This window comes from Emys orbicularis, chromosome 7 (assembly GCF_028017835.1).
Source record: "Emys orbicularis isolate rEmyOrb1 chromosome 7, rEmyOrb1.hap1, whole genome shotgun sequence".
In the NCBI taxonomy this organism is placed as follows: Eukaryota; Metazoa; Chordata; order Testudines; family Emydidae; genus Emys; species Emys orbicularis.
Window position 1 is genome coordinate 59047653 of NC_088689.1, and position 16942 is coordinate 59064594.

At 40.8% G+C, this 16942-nt stretch overlaps 1 protein-coding gene across 1 annotated transcript in view; it reads left to right on the forward strand.

Moving 5' to 3' along the window:
* Positions 1–1284: 1284 nt before the first annotated feature.
* Positions 1285–16942, forward strand: part of LOC135881239 (rap1 GTPase-GDP dissociation stimulator 1-like) — a 36900-nt gene continuing 21242 nt past the window's right edge. The window contains exons 1-7 of the mRNA XM_065407815.1: positions 1285–1384; positions 7274–7396; positions 7559–7684; positions 10752–10880; positions 12402–12527; positions 13903–14046; positions 16385–16516. Of these exons, the coding sequence (XP_065263887.1) occupies positions 7564–7684; positions 10752–10880; positions 12402–12527; positions 13903–14046; positions 16385–16516 (652 nt within the window). The 5' untranslated portion in view covers positions 1285–1384; positions 7274–7396; positions 7559–7563. The remainder of the gene's footprint in view (positions 1385–7273; positions 7397–7558; positions 7685–10751; positions 10881–12401; positions 12528–13902; positions 14047–16384; positions 16517–16942) is intronic.

The following is a 16942-nucleotide window of genomic DNA, read 5'->3' on the forward strand; positions in this document are numbered from 1 at the left end:
TTCAAAATCTTCACCTCCCCTTCACTGTTCATCCAAAACCAAAAATAACCCCCTCCCTCAAAAAAAGTCTGAAAATGTGTGCATCCTTTTTAATCTCTTCTAGCAACACCTGAGATACTTTTGTTACTGGCTCTGCCAACTTTCCTCAGATGCATGAACATTTTATTAAACTGAAACCATGAGTGAATTGGTCAGGGTCTAATTTTATTCTAGTACAAATAGGTCATGTTTGAGGAGGAGGAAGAGGTGCTTGGGGGAGGGGGGATGGTTCTGAGTTTTTTGCCCCTCTGTCTAGTCATTTCTCTTTCTGAACACTTTTCAAAATATCCTTTATTTTAAAAAAAAATTAGTAGAGCGGGGCAAATTTGTGTGTGTGTGTGTGTATGTGTGTGTGTGTGTGTGTGTGTGTGTGTGTGTGTGTGTGTGTGTATATATATATACACACACACACATATATATATATATGCATGTGCTATGTTGCATATCTATGCAAGGCAGTATTTTCTTGTATACTTGACCTTGGTAAACTGTATTCCTGTGCAACTGCAAGTTGTGGCCCTAGTTGGCATGGGAATTCTGAACTCAAGTAAGATTAACTAGTGGGCTCATTTTGTATGTCCGTAATACCAGTTGGGATTCCCTCAGAGACCTTTTCCACTCAACTGATCCAGAACATGTTGCCAGCTCTCTGGGATCCAACAATTCAGTTCAGTTCAGCTCCAGCTAGTCACTCAGGTTACTTCATTAGCCAAGTAACAACTCTATGCCCACACTTGGCAGGCCCAGACACTGGGGATTTAGGTATAGTTGATACCACAATTCCAAATCATATCACACACTACACAGTTTATGTACACTTTTTTCCTAGCTACTAACATCTATACTTCTTGAATCTAATTGGTTTGGACACTGTATTGGTCCTTACATGATCCATCATATATGTTCTCACCTTAGCGACACTTCAAGCTTATCAGTTCAGTGTGTTCCGGCTTATCTTGGCAAGCCCAAAAATACTATCTTCAAATCAAGCTATAGGCAAGCTTACTAATGCCCAGCAAGATCTATGCCTACACTACCCAGAGTGCCTTTCCACCTCAGACATTTCATAGCAATTCTGTTATCTGAGATCTGGTGCAAACAAAGATTTGGGCCACTCTTTTTGATGCAATATGTTGTGGGTGTTTTATTAAACATATTCACACACAAAAAATAGTGCCTATACCCTTCATGAAATGGAATCATGGAGATCTGGTAATATCTTTGTTTCCTCTTTAAACAGAGTCCCTAAATCAACACCTGGAATGTCTCAAACTCTTTGGAGATGAAACTGAAGGTCAGATCCTTGAAAGTCTAAATGGGATTCTTCTGGCTCTTGCCGAAAACAGTTAAGTATGCCTCCGAACCATTTTTGATTGCCTAGCCACACCAGCACATATCATGACTATATCTATTCGATAAGGAGATCCCACCACCCAAAACAACAGAAAACAGGGCATTTTAGGAGTGAAATCTCTGCTGCAAACAGGCTAATGGATAAATTAATTTGTCCTACTCTACCAGGAGAGTGCTTTAAGGCAGCAATATAAAAAACAGTATCAGGCTCCTAGCTAATGGACCCATAAATTCAGTTTTACTGGGTTAGGAAATAAAATCTAGAGCTGGTCAGAAACTTGAACTTCCGTTCCATGGGAAATTCTGACATTTTGAGGAAAAAAATAACTCCAAATTGGAAAGAACCAAAACTTTGAAATTAATTAAATTCTGAACATTTAAATTTTGGGGATATTGAAAAATATAGTTTTGGCAACATTGGTTCATTTTCACTTTAACATTGAACTGTGAAATATTTAAATTGTTTTCTCAAGGAAGACGGATTGGAGAGGCAGCAGAGCAGGGTGAGGTGAGGTATACAAGACTTCCAGATCTTCAGAAGTGCTCTGCAAGTGCGTGTATTTTGGCACTGATCTATCCTCCCTTACCCTGTCAGCATGCTGATGGCAGAAGTTGGCTGGGTTCCCTCAGAAGTAGCCATGGATGGGACCCAGAGAGAATTAAAAACATTTCTGAGCTCTATCTAGCTGTTTCTCATGCTATGAGTACTTAATTTCCTCCTCCCTGATTGCAGACTCTTGAATTTGTGTGTGACATAGGACAGATGTTCCCACACCAGCATAACCCAGTAGAGCCCCAGCAGATGGGTTTCTAGGGGGTTCCCAGGGAGTTGTATGGGGAGATATTTGAGGGTTGCTGCTGAGATCTGTCAATGGCGGGGACGATCCAGCCTTGAGTATTTAGCTTCTCAGTGGAAATGTCCTATTAGTCCTCAAAGGGTACTTGAAACTAATGAATTGCAAGCCAGCTGCTTGAACTGAGGTTCTTTATTGGAAGATGGACAACTGTAGAACCTTAAGAGTAAATGAGAGCTGGGGGGGGGGGGGTTAAGCAGAGGAGAAATAATTGGGTTAGCCTTAAAACAAACAACTACATTCCCTTCTAAGCAGAGATTTACAAAAGGGAGTTATATCTGCTGATTCAAAACTATAGCCATTAGCTACAGTGTAGTTAAGATGATATGAAAAGACTTATTGAAGCTGCTGGCCTGTTCCCTATTCCATTTAAATAAATCATTTGAGCAATGTCTGATTTTAGCTACCTATGATCCAGAAATACAGCAGCAATTCAACTGCATTCAACTTTACAAAGTTGGAAGTTCTGTTACTACTGTAACAAATTTCAGTCTACAGTTTGATCACATTGTACACTTCCACTCTGTTCCTCATTGTTCATGGTGTGTGGTTGGTCATTTCGGTCACAAGTTATTATTTTTGCTCCCTGATTGGATTAGTGAATCATTTTAAACAGGAAAATAATGAACAAACTTCAGTGGCACCGCTATGGGCACCCTCATGGCCCCACAATATGCCAACATTTTTATGGCTGACCTGGAACAACTCTTCCTCAGCTCTCGTCCACTCACACCCCTTCTCTACCTACGCTACATTGATGACATCTTCATCGTCTGGACCCATGGAAAGGAGACTCTGGAAGAATTCCACCACGATTTCAACAGCTTCCACCCCACCATCAATGTCAGCCCGGACCAATCTACACGGGAGGTCCACTTCCTAGACACCACGATACAAATAAGTGACGGTCACGTTAACACCACCCAATACTGAAAACCCACCGACCACTATGCCTACCTTCATGCATCCAGCTTCCATCCCGGACACACCACACAATCCATCGTCTACAGCCAAGCGCTGACGTACAGCTGCATTTGCTCCAACCCCTCAGACGGAGACCAACACCTACAAGATCTTCACCAAGCATTCTCAAAACTACGATACCCACATGAGGAAATAAGGAAACAAATCAACAGAGCCAGACGTGTACCCAGAAGCCTCCTGCTGCAAGACAAGCCCAAGAAAGAAACCAACAGAACTCCACTGACCATCACCTACAGTCCTCAGCTTAAACCTCTCCAACGCATCATCAGTGATCTACAACCCATCCTGGACAATGATCCCTCACTTTCACAGACCTTGGGAGGCAGGCCAGTCCTCGCCCACAGACAACCCGCCAACCTTAAGCATATTCTCACCAGCAACCACACACCACACCATAGTAACTCTAACTCGGGAACCAATCCATGCAACAAACCTCAATGCCAACTCTGCCCACATATCTACACCAGCGACACCATTACAGGACCTAACCAGATCAGCTACAACATCACTGGTTCATTCACCTGCATGTCCACCAATGTTATATACGCCATCATGTGCCAGCAATGCCCCGCTGCTATGTACATAGGCCAAACTGGACAGTCCCTACATAAAAGGATAAATGGACACAAGTCAGATATTCAGAATGGCAATATACAAAAACCTGTAGGAGAACACTTCAACCTCCCTGGACACACACAATAGCAGATTTAAAGGTAGCCAACCTACAGCAAAAAAACTTCAGGACCAGACTTCAAAGAGAAACCGCTGAGCTTCAGTTCATTTGCAAATTTGACACCATCAGCTCAGGATTAAACTAAGACTGTGAATGGCTAGCCAACTACAAAAGCAGTTTCTCCTCCCTTGGTGTTCACACCTCAACTGCTAGAAGAGGTTAGTTCAATCAGGGAGGATGAGGCCCTCATTATCTCTAGACTGATTCTTGCCTGCACATTTATACTTGCCTCTGGAAATTTCTATTACATGCGTCTGACGAAGTGGGTATTCACCCATGAAAGCTTATGCTCCAATACATCTGTTAGTCTATAAGGTGTCACAGGACTCTTTGTTGCTTTTTACAGATCCAGACTAACACGGCTACCCCTCTGAAACTTCTGCTAGGAATTTGCATATGAATAAACATCTGTGCTAAAATTCCTGAAATAGTTTGGATTTGTGACCATCTTCAGGAATAAACCATGTTTATCCAAATAATCACATGATGAATATTACAGTAGAACTTCAGCGTTATATACATCAGAGTTACAAACAGACCAGTCAAACAGAAACCTCATTTGGAACTGGAAGAACACAATCAGGCAGCAGCAGACCTCCCCCCCCCCCCCCCAAAAAAAACCCCCACACATACAGTACTGTATTAAATGTAAATTACTAAAAAAAAAAGGGGAAAGCGGCTTTTTTTCTTTTCTGCATAGCAAAGTTTCAAAGCTGTATTAAGTCAATGTTCAGTTGTAAAGAACCATAATGTTTTGTTCAGAGTTATGAACATTTCAGGGTTATGAACAATCACCATTCCCCAGGTACTTTATTAAAAACCACACATCCTTTCATCTCACCATCTGCTCACCCCCACTTTTCAGACTCCCAAAGAAAAGATGAGGACACCGAAAAGATGAAAACAGTAGGCTGTTGCAGATTAGAAGAGGAATGTTACAAAAGCCAACCTAATTTGAAGCCACCTTTCTACTGGACATCTGGGAAACACTGTTCTTTCTTTATCATCAAGGGGTCAGCTCACACTCGTTCACCCTGGGTTTAAATATTAAAGCTGCAGACAGTGACAGTCATCTGTACTATACAGGCTAGATCTCACTTTCCATTCTCTGAAGCATTGTCAACCTATTAGTGTTAATTCCAGAGGCTGCTGTGTAGAAAGGCAGTCCCAACCTATCCCTAGAGCCCTTTGCGTCTCCCAAGTATGTTGCTTGCAAAAATAAAATAAAACCAAGCACCTTTGAAGATTCAGTAAATAGGCCTGTCTAAGGGCTAATTTCTTATTATTTGCTGCTTCACTTATGTTTTGCTGAGGTGGTGGTGGGTTGGTTTTACCTGTCAGCATTCGCTTGGCACTAGTTGCTTCTCCTTCAGAGCTTGGGGATTTATTCAGTTGCCATGGCAACGTGGCCTGCATTTGAAGGTTAGCTTTGTACAACACATGTGCATTTGACAGCTCTTGAAAGAAACCCACTAATCATATTTTCAGAACTTTATTCTACCTCCTCATTTAATTTATTTCAGACATCGACCCTTGAGGAAACTCAAGAATAAATGTTCAAGTGAATTTCAACTATTCTTGTGCTCTCTCCCCCTCCCCCACCTGCAGAGAGGATGTCATAAGAGCTCTTATGCCTACTCAATGGCATGCAAGGATCCCTCTGTTATGGAGTGGATCTTGCCCAGTACTGCCAGCCGTCTTCATTACTTGTCCACAAGTAAAAGGTTGCAGGACTGGGCTCATCACTGTTAGAAATGCACAAGAGATTCTCTAGGTCATTTTCCTGCATAACAAAGACTTGCATAATTTGGCACAGATAGTATTTTCTGCACACTGGGGCACAGGCCTGGAAAAACAGAAGATGTTGTACTTAAGGATTCAGGTATATTAGAACAGTAGCACTGGGGAAGCTTGCACCTGTCGGCACAGGCATTTGCTTTGGCACCAAATTCCTCAATCAAAAATACTATTATGCAAATGCTGATTGGAGCTCAATATTTAAAGTTGTGCTGAGTTTTGTACACAAGCCTCTTGTAATCTTATTCTTAATCTAAGAAGGAAATCGTGTTCGCTGTTTGCGGCCATATTTAGCTTATGTTATTTGCAACTTTTTACAAACATGTTAGTTTTACTTATTATAGTGTATGCTGTTACTTACTGAGTTTCATTAGAAGAAATTGTGCTTTTAGAAAATGTGTCCAAAAAACCCTCAGATTACATGTTCCCTTTCCTCAGTATCCAGAAACATGTAGATCATTTTAGATTTTTAGAGCAACAATAGAAAGTCTTTTGAAAGTAAGAGGTGAATCACAAACACCATGCTAGACCATGATAGTGAGATGCCTATCATCACAGAGCTAATAACAGCTGTGTTACATTGTTGTAGTTCAAGCAAAGTAATAAAATGTTTAGAAATGCCTAGCATGATTTCAGTCTTTAAATGTCACTTGTGTATGATAATGGCCTATTTGCCAGGGTTGGGGCATGTTTGTTTATTTAAAAATAAATAAAAGCAGTTTGGTGGTCAATCCATCTTAGCAGATAAAAATCTCTTGTTTTTTAAAGTTTCTTTATTACTACCTACATACAACATGGAATTATTCCAGGATAGCGTACGAAGGAAGTTGTCTTTTCATGATGGAAGGTATGCGTTACTGACTATAGCATAAGGCAATCCATTACGTTAGGAAAAATATTTTTATGACCAGGCTGAGTCCCACTTTTTCTATTGAAGTTTTAGCTTCCTTCAGCCAGTGTCAAAGCATAAAAAGACTTATAACAGCCAGTGCTCAAGCAGGAAAGAGTAGCATTTCTTACAGCCCTTTGTCAAAAGACCAGCCTTCCCTCTCCCACCACTCTCCCCAGCTGACACGAGCCTGTGTTTGTTTATATATCCATCCTCCAGAAGACTCTCATGTCTAATTGTCATCAGGACACAGTCAGCAGGAGTTCCTATCGGTGTATAATGTCAGTCCTAATTGCTAGGAGCAGCTAGCTGTACAGCTGCTGGATGACAGGCCAGACAACATCCACCATTAATTTCTCACAGTCAGAGAAGATGGAAATGTTTCCCTCTTAGGTCTGACACATAGGGTCCCATTCAGCAAGGTTCTTAAGCACTTACCTGACTTTGAACAAATGAGTAGTCCCAGTGACAGCATATGCTTAAAGTTAGGCAGGCACTTAAGTACCTTGCTGAATCAGGACCTTGATTCCAACACTGCCTAGACCTCTACAGAAACCATGAAGGCAAATACAGTAAATAAATCAAATTCATTGCTGCTACTGTTAACTTTCTTTATCATTGCAGAGCAAAGATCCTCCAGCCTACTCACAGACACTGGGATTTTCCCAACTTTAGCTCAAATTCTCAAAGGCAATCCAAGCTGTGCAGTAAAGGCAGCCCAGGTGATTGCAGAGATAGCAAAGAATGGTACGTAAAGTGTTCCTATAAATAATGTTAAACCCATTATTCCTGTATACTTTCAATCTACTTATCTGTTTTATGGATGCTAATTATTGGCCTTGCAGTTGATGTATTGGTTTTATTTCAACAAGGCAAGTTCCTAGCAGCTTCTCTCCTCTGTCTGTGCAGAGGAAATGAAGAAGCCATGTATCGATGCAGGTTTGGTTCTAGCTTTGGTACCTCTGCTGGAAAGCACGGACCAAGAGACGTTGCTTCAGGCTGGGAGGGCCATTGGCCGCATCTGCTATGAAAACAGTAAGTACTCAATTTGCTGAAGGAGTGCTGTACATTCTGGCTACAGTAGCAAAGTTGTGGGGGGGGTTTTTTGTTTTGTTTTTTTTAATATGGGCTTTTTACTTAGACTGAGGCTAACATGCTTTATATGTAGTGCTATGCGCCAGTGGTGCTAGTTCAGTTTCCAATTGCTTCTACAATAGACACATACTAGCAAACACAGCATGGTTTTGACAACAAGGGGACTATAATGAAGGGGTTAGATTCACTTTTGAATAACTTATTTTTACTCATTGTAATTACAGTAAGTTAATACCAACCCCCCAGCCAAATCATTTAAGTAGCTTTCACTTAGGAACAGCATGTTTTATTAAACTGCCTCTTACTAAGTTGCAATTATTATTTGTATTACAATAGTGCCTAGAAACCCCAACTGAGATCAGGGCCCCATTGTGCTAAGCATTGTACATGCATACAATAAGAGACACTTCCTGCCCCAAAGAGGTTAGTCTAAATAGACAAGACAAAGGGAGGAAGGGAAACAAAGATGAACTGCCTTGATCAAGATCACACAGGAAGTCAGTAGCAGAGAACTCGGGTCTTCTGATTCCACATCCATTGCTTTACCTTCTGAACTGCACTGCCTCTCATGGTAAAAACGTGTTTATAAAAACAATGCTGTTTCACTGTTAGGAAAATTTGCCATAGGGAACAATCTGGGCATATATTGTGGCATCTTTGATTTATTTTGATGAAACCCAAAACAGAATGCAACATGTTGGGAATTAAAATATTGTAGATGATAAGGCAGGTTGGATGCTTCAGAAGTGGAATAGCTACAATTATCTGAGTCTGTCAGAAATCCCATAAATAAGTGGGAAAATAACCGTGTATATTTAGAGCCAGATACTCACCTCTTGTAAACTGATGCAGCTCCATTGACTTCAGTGGAGCTATGCTGACATACACTAGGTGAGGATCTGGCTTCTCAGACATAAAAACACCATACAGAGAGGTGCTAAGCTGAAGTGCTGTTATATGTCCTAAGACACTCTGGCACTGGAACAGCACAGATTACCTCTCCATCTGAAAGAGAACAGCCGTTTAAACAATATGAAAGCATAATGATGTCTTCCTTCTAGAGAACATACTGTAATGGTACATGTTTAGAACCTTTATCTTTCATAAAGGCATCTTCTCAGAAACAACCACAATTATTCTAGAATGCAAAGAGCTAAGTTTTGGCAGTGTCACAAACTTCACGTAAAATACAGGGTTGCACTGCCCCAGGAGCACACCTGGAACTAGACTGTGAACCAGAGTCACAATCTGGTTGCTAGCTCTCATCCTGCTCCAGTGGGTAAAGTAACCTGAACCACCTCTAAGCCTGACACTCCAGTTCATTTGTACTGACTGATACACTGAGGGACCTACCTAAGATTCTGCCTGTTCCCTCTCCCATACACCTGCATGAGGGCCAGGCATACATTTTTAACAGTGCAGGTAGTTAACCATTGGAACAATTTACCAAGGTATGACGGGATGTGACTCACCATACCCCCCCTTGCCATTTTGGAGATTAGCTCTTTAGGGTCGGTACACTCTCTCCCGATGGTGCCTTGCCCGCTGTCACTTCTGCTCTCTGACCCATGTCACTCCAGGGACTGTGGCATCCTCTTCATGACACAGCCCTCTGGCCATGTCACCATCTGTGCTCCCCCCTTCTGCAGGTTAGTACTGCAGTCCAACTGTCCAGCCAATTCCAGTGGCGAGGACCCAGGCCCGCCAACTACTCCTGGTCCCAGCCCAAGGACCCTGTCAATGATAGCCATGTTGTGTGTCTCCTTAACTCCCCTATGACTGCTATGCTTCCCTCAGCCTCTTCACTTGGTGTCCCAGCACCTCATCTTAGGGTCTTCAGACACTGCTCTCTATCCAAAGTACTGACATGCCTTCCTCTTGCTAGGAACACAAACTTCCCTCCTTGAGCTCTATGCAGCTACTGACCCTGCACAACCCTGCAGCTCTTCTTATATTGGCTACTCCTCACAGCCTCTCTCCTATTGGCTGCTTCCCTGTGCAGCCTCCAAGGCCTCTATTACCCCCCTACATGCCCATGTGGGGCAGATACCCCATCACACAAGGGTTGTAGTGGATTCTACAGCACTAACCATTTTAAATTGAAGACTGGATGTTTTCCTACAAGATATGCTCTAGGAATTATTTTAAGGAATTTCTACAGCCTGTGTTATACAGAAGTTCAGACAAGATGATGATCACAATGCCTTCTGGCCTTGAAATCTATGAATCTATAATGGTCCTGAGAAGTTTGTTCTGAATCTTGTGCTGCTGCAGCTTTACCCGCCTGCTCCACAATTTAGGGCTATTGACACTATCCACAATGAGGTAAGCAGTCAATTAAATGATGACATCCTTAAAGCACTGCAAAACCTCATCTCTCTTAGTCTTCATTTTAGTCATCTCCTATGTTAGGCTGTTGTATCATCTCTCATTGACATGTTCACTCCCGCTAACACCTCTTTTATAATGGCCTAACTGCTGAGCTCCCAAAAAACAGTTTTATCATGAGGGTAGAGTTTAAGGATGCAGTTCTGGTCTTGTAATTTCACAGCAGAATTCTTCATTTTCCATCCACATGGATATATATTATCAATGTGGATATATATATTAACTTGAATTGGCAAGGTAAAACTCTTGTTAGTTTGGAAGGATAATGGAGTCAAGATCATGTGATATAAGGCCAGAATGGATGGACTAGTGTGATCAAAGTTTGATCTCCCTGAATTAATTCCTGTTTAACTAGAGCATTTAAAAAAAAAAAAAAAAAAAAATCTAATCTTAAATTTAATATTTCCAGTGATAGATTATCCACCACAACCCAAATTGTTCCTATGGTTAATTACCCTTGGTTAAAATTTGCACCTTATTTCTAGTCTGTATCTTGTAGCAACATTTTGTTTTAATTCTTACTTTAGTGATACCTCCTCCATGCCCTAGCTAATATAATGATGGATTAATCCAAGATGAAATTCCTGTTGCCTTTCACTTCTATGCTTTTGATTTCCAGGTGACCTTCAGGAGCAGCTGGTGAAGGCAGGGGTGATCACATCACTGGTCAGGATATTAACTGATTACCCAGACAGTGAGCCACTTGTCCATGTCAACCTGTTGGCCTTATGCAACCTTGCAAACCTAGGTGGGCATTAAAACACTCCCAAATTTGCAACTGTATTGGTTTCCTTTCTCATGCTACCACTGGCTTGTTCTTAGGCAGTGTTTCCACAAGTAGGGTTGGCCATAGTAGGCAAATGTTTTGACCTAGTATCAGACAAAGTCACTGCACTTCCCTGCATAGAGATTAGAAACCTGCGGTTGGGATAAATGCAAGACTGTCTTTATTTCTTGTTACACAGAGGTTTACCTCCTTGCTATGTGCCCCCTTGTGGCCAATCTAAATAGACTCTCTAACCGTTCATAACTAAACACCAGAACCTGTAGCAGTTGCTGACCAGCCACACACAAATAATTAAGATTAATACATGTCCTAGCCTCTTCCCAGAGAAAATTAATGTGTCATGTCCTTAGCTGGTGTAAACTGATGTAGCTCTACTGACTTCAATCACAGTGTATATGATAGTACTTCCTTTTTATTTAAAATGTGTTGCAATTTAATTTCATTAAGTATCTTTGTTCGTGTATCTCATACAGGACAAGGGACACTAGGAATTTTTGATGCATCTTCTCTCTCTACCATTCATCATTTTATAGGTCTTAATAAAATGGCTTGATTCTTTTCTCACTTACACTGGTTTAAAAATGGTGTAGCTCCATTAACTTGAAACAGAGTTGCTCCTGATTTATACAAGGTTAGTGAGAGAAGAATCAGGTGTGAAGTCTTTCATTTCTCTTACTATGGAAATCCTGTGATGATGGTGAGAACCTCAAATTTGGTTTGGAAAAAAAAAAAGTCTCTAGCCCTCATGGTTGCTGATAAAAATCTTAAAACAAAAACCCTAAAGGCTCACAAAACAGAAGACAATTTAAAAACAAAAAACAAAAAAAAAAACCTCAGTGGGTTTTTTTTTTTTTTTAAATTCTCATGACTTTTAAGCCAATCTCATGATTTTTGGGGAAGGGTTGACTCTTTGTTTCTGAACTCTTAATGTTGGCAATACCGCATTCTGGACATATTCTATTTCAGCCATGTCCTTTATACATATTTTCTGAAATTGTTAAACGTTCTATATCTCATGGTATTATGGCACATATATATGTCAAAAGCTTTTGAAAAACTTTCCACAAATGCTCTATAAGTGCCCATCCTGAACAGGTTGATTAGATTCTTGCTGGGATAATTTCTTTTGCATAGAAAATGTTCTGGTAAAGTGGTACAGGCTGTCATACCACAAGATGAATTCACCACTGTTTATAAAGCCATTGAATGCAATGGAGTTAGGATAGCAATTGCTTGACCATTATTAAAAAGGCATAGCCACAGGAATTACACCACTGGATTAGACAGCAGAAGAAAAATGAGGCAGATTGTTTCATACATGTAACATCTAATCATTTGAGGGGATTTAAGGGGAAAAAACAAATTAGCAAGGCAACTAGATTCAAAGTAGCATCACTCCTCTCTCTAGGGACAGAGTTTTTTTTAACAGTATTACATTTAGGTATGAAAACATACAAAATCATGCCATTATTATCCACACAGAGATAGCTAAGGAAGCTCTAAGCAAGACAAAGGTTGCTGAACATCTAGTGAAGCAGCTGAGAAGGACAGAGAACCATCAGAGGATAGAAACCATCATTGAGGTTCTACAGATGCTAGCGGAGAATGGTAAGGGTTCTCTTATCTTGTCGACTAGGCTCCTTAGTATGGAGGATACTAGCATAGTGGCTACAATGAACACTCTGGGGTTTTCAGTGGCATTCCATTACTGGAGGCAGGGACATAAGCCCCTCCTCACAGAAATGATGGGTGAAATCCTGGCCAGATTGATGTCAATGGAAAAATTCCATTGACTTCAGTGGGGCCAGGATTTCACACATCATTTTAAAACATGGATCTTTGGGACAGTGGAGGAGGAAATGAGCCTGAATAAAATATATGGTAAGGGAGTGGTGTAAAATGAACCATTTGATAACTTTGTGTATGATACACACAGCCTCCATACTGTATGGGAATGCAGAAGATTACTGGGACCTCAGAACAATGACTGGGAGCTGATTCTAAAGATACTTTAAAAATTGTAATGGGTATAAATGGAGATAAAAGCAGCCCATTTATTAAAACAATCATAATCGGCAGTGGTTGACTAATGAGGCCAGTCTACTTCAGTGAATCAAATGATAGTTAATGCTAAATCAATAATTTCATGAAAATGGTATTTCCATGAATATTTCTAACTCCAAATGTTTACCTTTGTGTATTTATTTATAATTAAGGAGATATACAGCCGGGTTTCACAGGGACAGTCCCCTGTCTTCATATGATGTCCAAGGAACTTCTTTGGAGTGCCTGAAATGGCCCAGTTTTTCATTTCCTCCATCAAAATATTTGTGGGGTTTTATTTATGTTTGTTCAAGACATTGCTATATGACATAATTTGTTCAGGGTTTATCAGCACCAGGAAGTCTAGTGGAATGAGTGGCCAAACAGCATTCCCCACACTGGAGTGAAAAGAGTAATAGCTAGAGATGGTATCAAAGCTGTTTGTTTTTGTTCAAACTCAATATTAACACCACTGGGAAAAAATCCCCCACTCTGAGAAATATGGCCATGGTGCTGCCAAGTTGCAAGCTGGCAACACCAACACACACCTATTAAAGTATACTTTTGTCTTTCACATTAGTATTTTGCAATTCTTACTTTATAACTAGAGTGATATCTTTTATGTGACAAAGAACATCTGAAATGTAATTTTTAAAAGCACAAAACATTGTAAATTGCAATAGAAATTCCACAGTTGCCTCATCCTCTCCCCCTCCCCCTGCTCAAAAACATTACGATGATCTATCTAAAAGGTGTATTTATTCTGAGTGTGGTGTTTTCCAATGGCAACATCCCTGTTTATGAACAAGAGTCCCACAAGTTACTGCACCTGGAAACATCCTGACTTAAATTTACTGGGGATTTAGCCTCCTTGCATTCACTTTTGATGCAGTGACCCAAAGAGAAGCCATTAATATGCATGTTCTCCTGACCTCTGCAGATGCTTTGAAAGTGCAAATGGTAGAGGCGGGTGTGCATGAGGCACTGTCAGAGATCCTGCTGAGGCTCCAGGGCAGTTCACAGGCTGAAGATCTGTGCAGTGTGAAGGCTGCGTCAAATCTCATTGTGTCTCTGCTTCTTGGAGGTAAGCTGCATGGAGAAGTAGTAGAAAGTCCCATTAGCAGCAGGGATTTCCACCTGCTCCTGTGCTTTCATTTCCTTTCTGCAGGCACAGCTGCAGCCTGTTGTTTCAAGTTTCCTTGGGGGAATTCTTCTCAACAGCCATTCTATTTTTTCCCCACTTACACTATGATTGTAATGCTCATGTTGCCATATTTTCCTCCAAGCATATACACATTTTGCCTCCGGCATTTAATACCACTATGCCTGCTCCTAGGCGGAGGCTAGAAATGCAATAGAATAGGGTACTGCCTTCTTAATTGTGGCTTTGTGTGTCAGTCCAGTCCATCTAGAGCTGGGTTTCTCCAACTTTGTGATAACCTGGCTCCTCTGGGTAGCCAAAAATACACAGTCCTCCCCAAAAGTAAGAAAAGCTCAGATATAGGACTAAACTATACTTCTTGAGTTAACCTCCAATTTTAAAGGGCCAGATCCTTAGCTGCTGTAAACCAGTGTAGTTCCACAATCTGGCCAATAATGTGAAGTGAGGGACTAAAAATACTACTGTTGTAGCACAGACAGTGCCTACATCAGTCTCCACAGACTAAGCTCTGCTGCTGACTAATGCAGTCGTAGGTCTATATGAAGACCCTGTATCTGCCCCCTTTCTCATGGAGACATTTCACAGTATGATGGGTCCTTTCAAGTAAACTGGCTTCTGACATGGCAATCTGATAGACTGGTGTTCTCAATTTTCCCCTCAATACACCTTAACTCACTCAGTACATTTAAATACCCATTATGTATTCTTCATTTATTATTCAAAAATGGAGCAAGTATTTCAGCCATCTGAATTAATGAAGGGAGGAAACATAAGAATTTAAAAGTCCTTTGTATTACATGTTTCTATGTAATGAAAATGGAGAACACTGACCTTCTAGAATATACATTTTGCTGCCCCAGACCTCTCATTTCCTCAGTCACACTGCTGCACTGTGAGAAGGGATAGAGTCCAGCAGCCACTTTTGAAAACAGAGAGCATAAAATGTCATAGAAGACTTCTGAGATGCTGCTTTAGATCTGTGAGACACATAGAATCCATTCTCAACCATAAGGTATAGCAGAAAAATGTTAGCAGCGATCTCTGCTGATCCTAATTGTAATTTGGTTCAGATGGCCTTGTATGGTTGACAGCTTTGCAGCATTTGGGGCTACGTGAATTAAAGAATAACTGCACAGAATCATGCATTTACATTGCATCCTTTGCCAAAATCTCAAGGTAACTTACAATTTAATTAAACTTTTCTTAAAAGTTATGAAGCTGTGGCAAACATTTCTCTGAGTTAAACACTACAGTATATTTGGATTTCTCAGTATAAAGAACTAGTTCCAGATTACTAATCACAGATCTATGGCTTTCATTCTTAAAATTGCATTTAGCCTATGCAGATCTCAACGAGTAACATAGTGACACCGAACGCTTGGAAACACAGTAGATACATACTATTCCCTCAATCCCCACTTGTAAATCCTATGAGATTTCCATGCATGGATTACACGTGTGTGTCCAGTCTTGCATGAAAGGACCATCCTCTTCAGAAGGTGTGAAGTTATTCAGTCTTGTGGTAGTCCACTAGTGGGTTTCTCCCAAGCAGAGGCATAATACAATAGCAATTGTATATGAAGCTTTGGAGGAACAAAGCCGTTCACTCTGTGTTGAACTGATGCCTGTATAAATCTAAGTGCTAAGTGCCTTATCTTCTCATGAAATCAGTACCTTGCAGGATGGAATCTTAAGTGGCAATGTTATCACAGTTCAGATAAAGGCTAGGTCATGTAAAGGTGTGTGTGTGTGTGTGTGTGTGTTGCCACTTAAGATTCCATCCTGCAAGGCTGGATTTCATTAGAAGATGAAGGCACTTAGCACTCTGCAGGATAGATTTATACAGGCATCAGTTCAACACAGAGTGAACGGCTCTATTCCTCCAAAGCTTCATATACAATTGCTATTGTATTATGCCTCTGCTTGGGAGAAACCCACTAGTGGACTACCACAAGACTGAATAACTTCACACCTTCTGAAGAGGATGGTCCTTTCATGCAAGACTGGAGCATATAGCTAAAAATAGTGTGGGGAATCTTGCATAAGGCTACTAGCCATATATTGAGTGTGTGGATTAGTGTAAGACATCTGGAACGATCAATTTTATAACCTTCACTTCACCTTCCTGCCAACTCTGGTGTTCTGTTAGAGGAAACAATCATCTACAAACTTCTGAAACCTTGAGCAGTACTATTCTATAATAGATGCAAAGTAGAACTTAGATGTACTTTTAGGCTTCTCTTCATTTATTGTTTCACAGATGAATCCATGCAGAAGATGTTTGCTAATGGATGTGGCATTATCTACCAGAAGGTTGGTACCTGGCTTGCATCCAATCACCCCCAGCTGCAGCTGACAGGAGCACTGGCTGTTGCTAACTTTGCCAGGAATGGTAAGATTGCTTATTCATTACCCATCAAAGTGACCAAGATAGGTGGTATTGTTTGTTTCTTATTAGAGAGTGTAATACTATTAGATTTCATGGCACAAACAAACACACACACACACACTCATCGCCATCGAATAGGAAAACAAAAATGTGTGTGTGTATCTTTACATTATGGATGCTAATCATTTCAATGTCATTGTGTGGGCAAGTCTCCAGCCTCACTCCTACTCAGTTAATATAGCTCCTGTTCTAAAGCATCTTCCACTATTCCAGTCCTGAACCCCAGCACCCTCACAAATGTCAAAGCACCTCAGTCCTGACCTGCAGTTTCATTTGCTGACTCACTTCAATCAATGGAAATGAACTATGCAAATGAATTGGAGGGAGGAAGTGCTGACTGACTGAATTATCTCTGATGTCATAATGCTC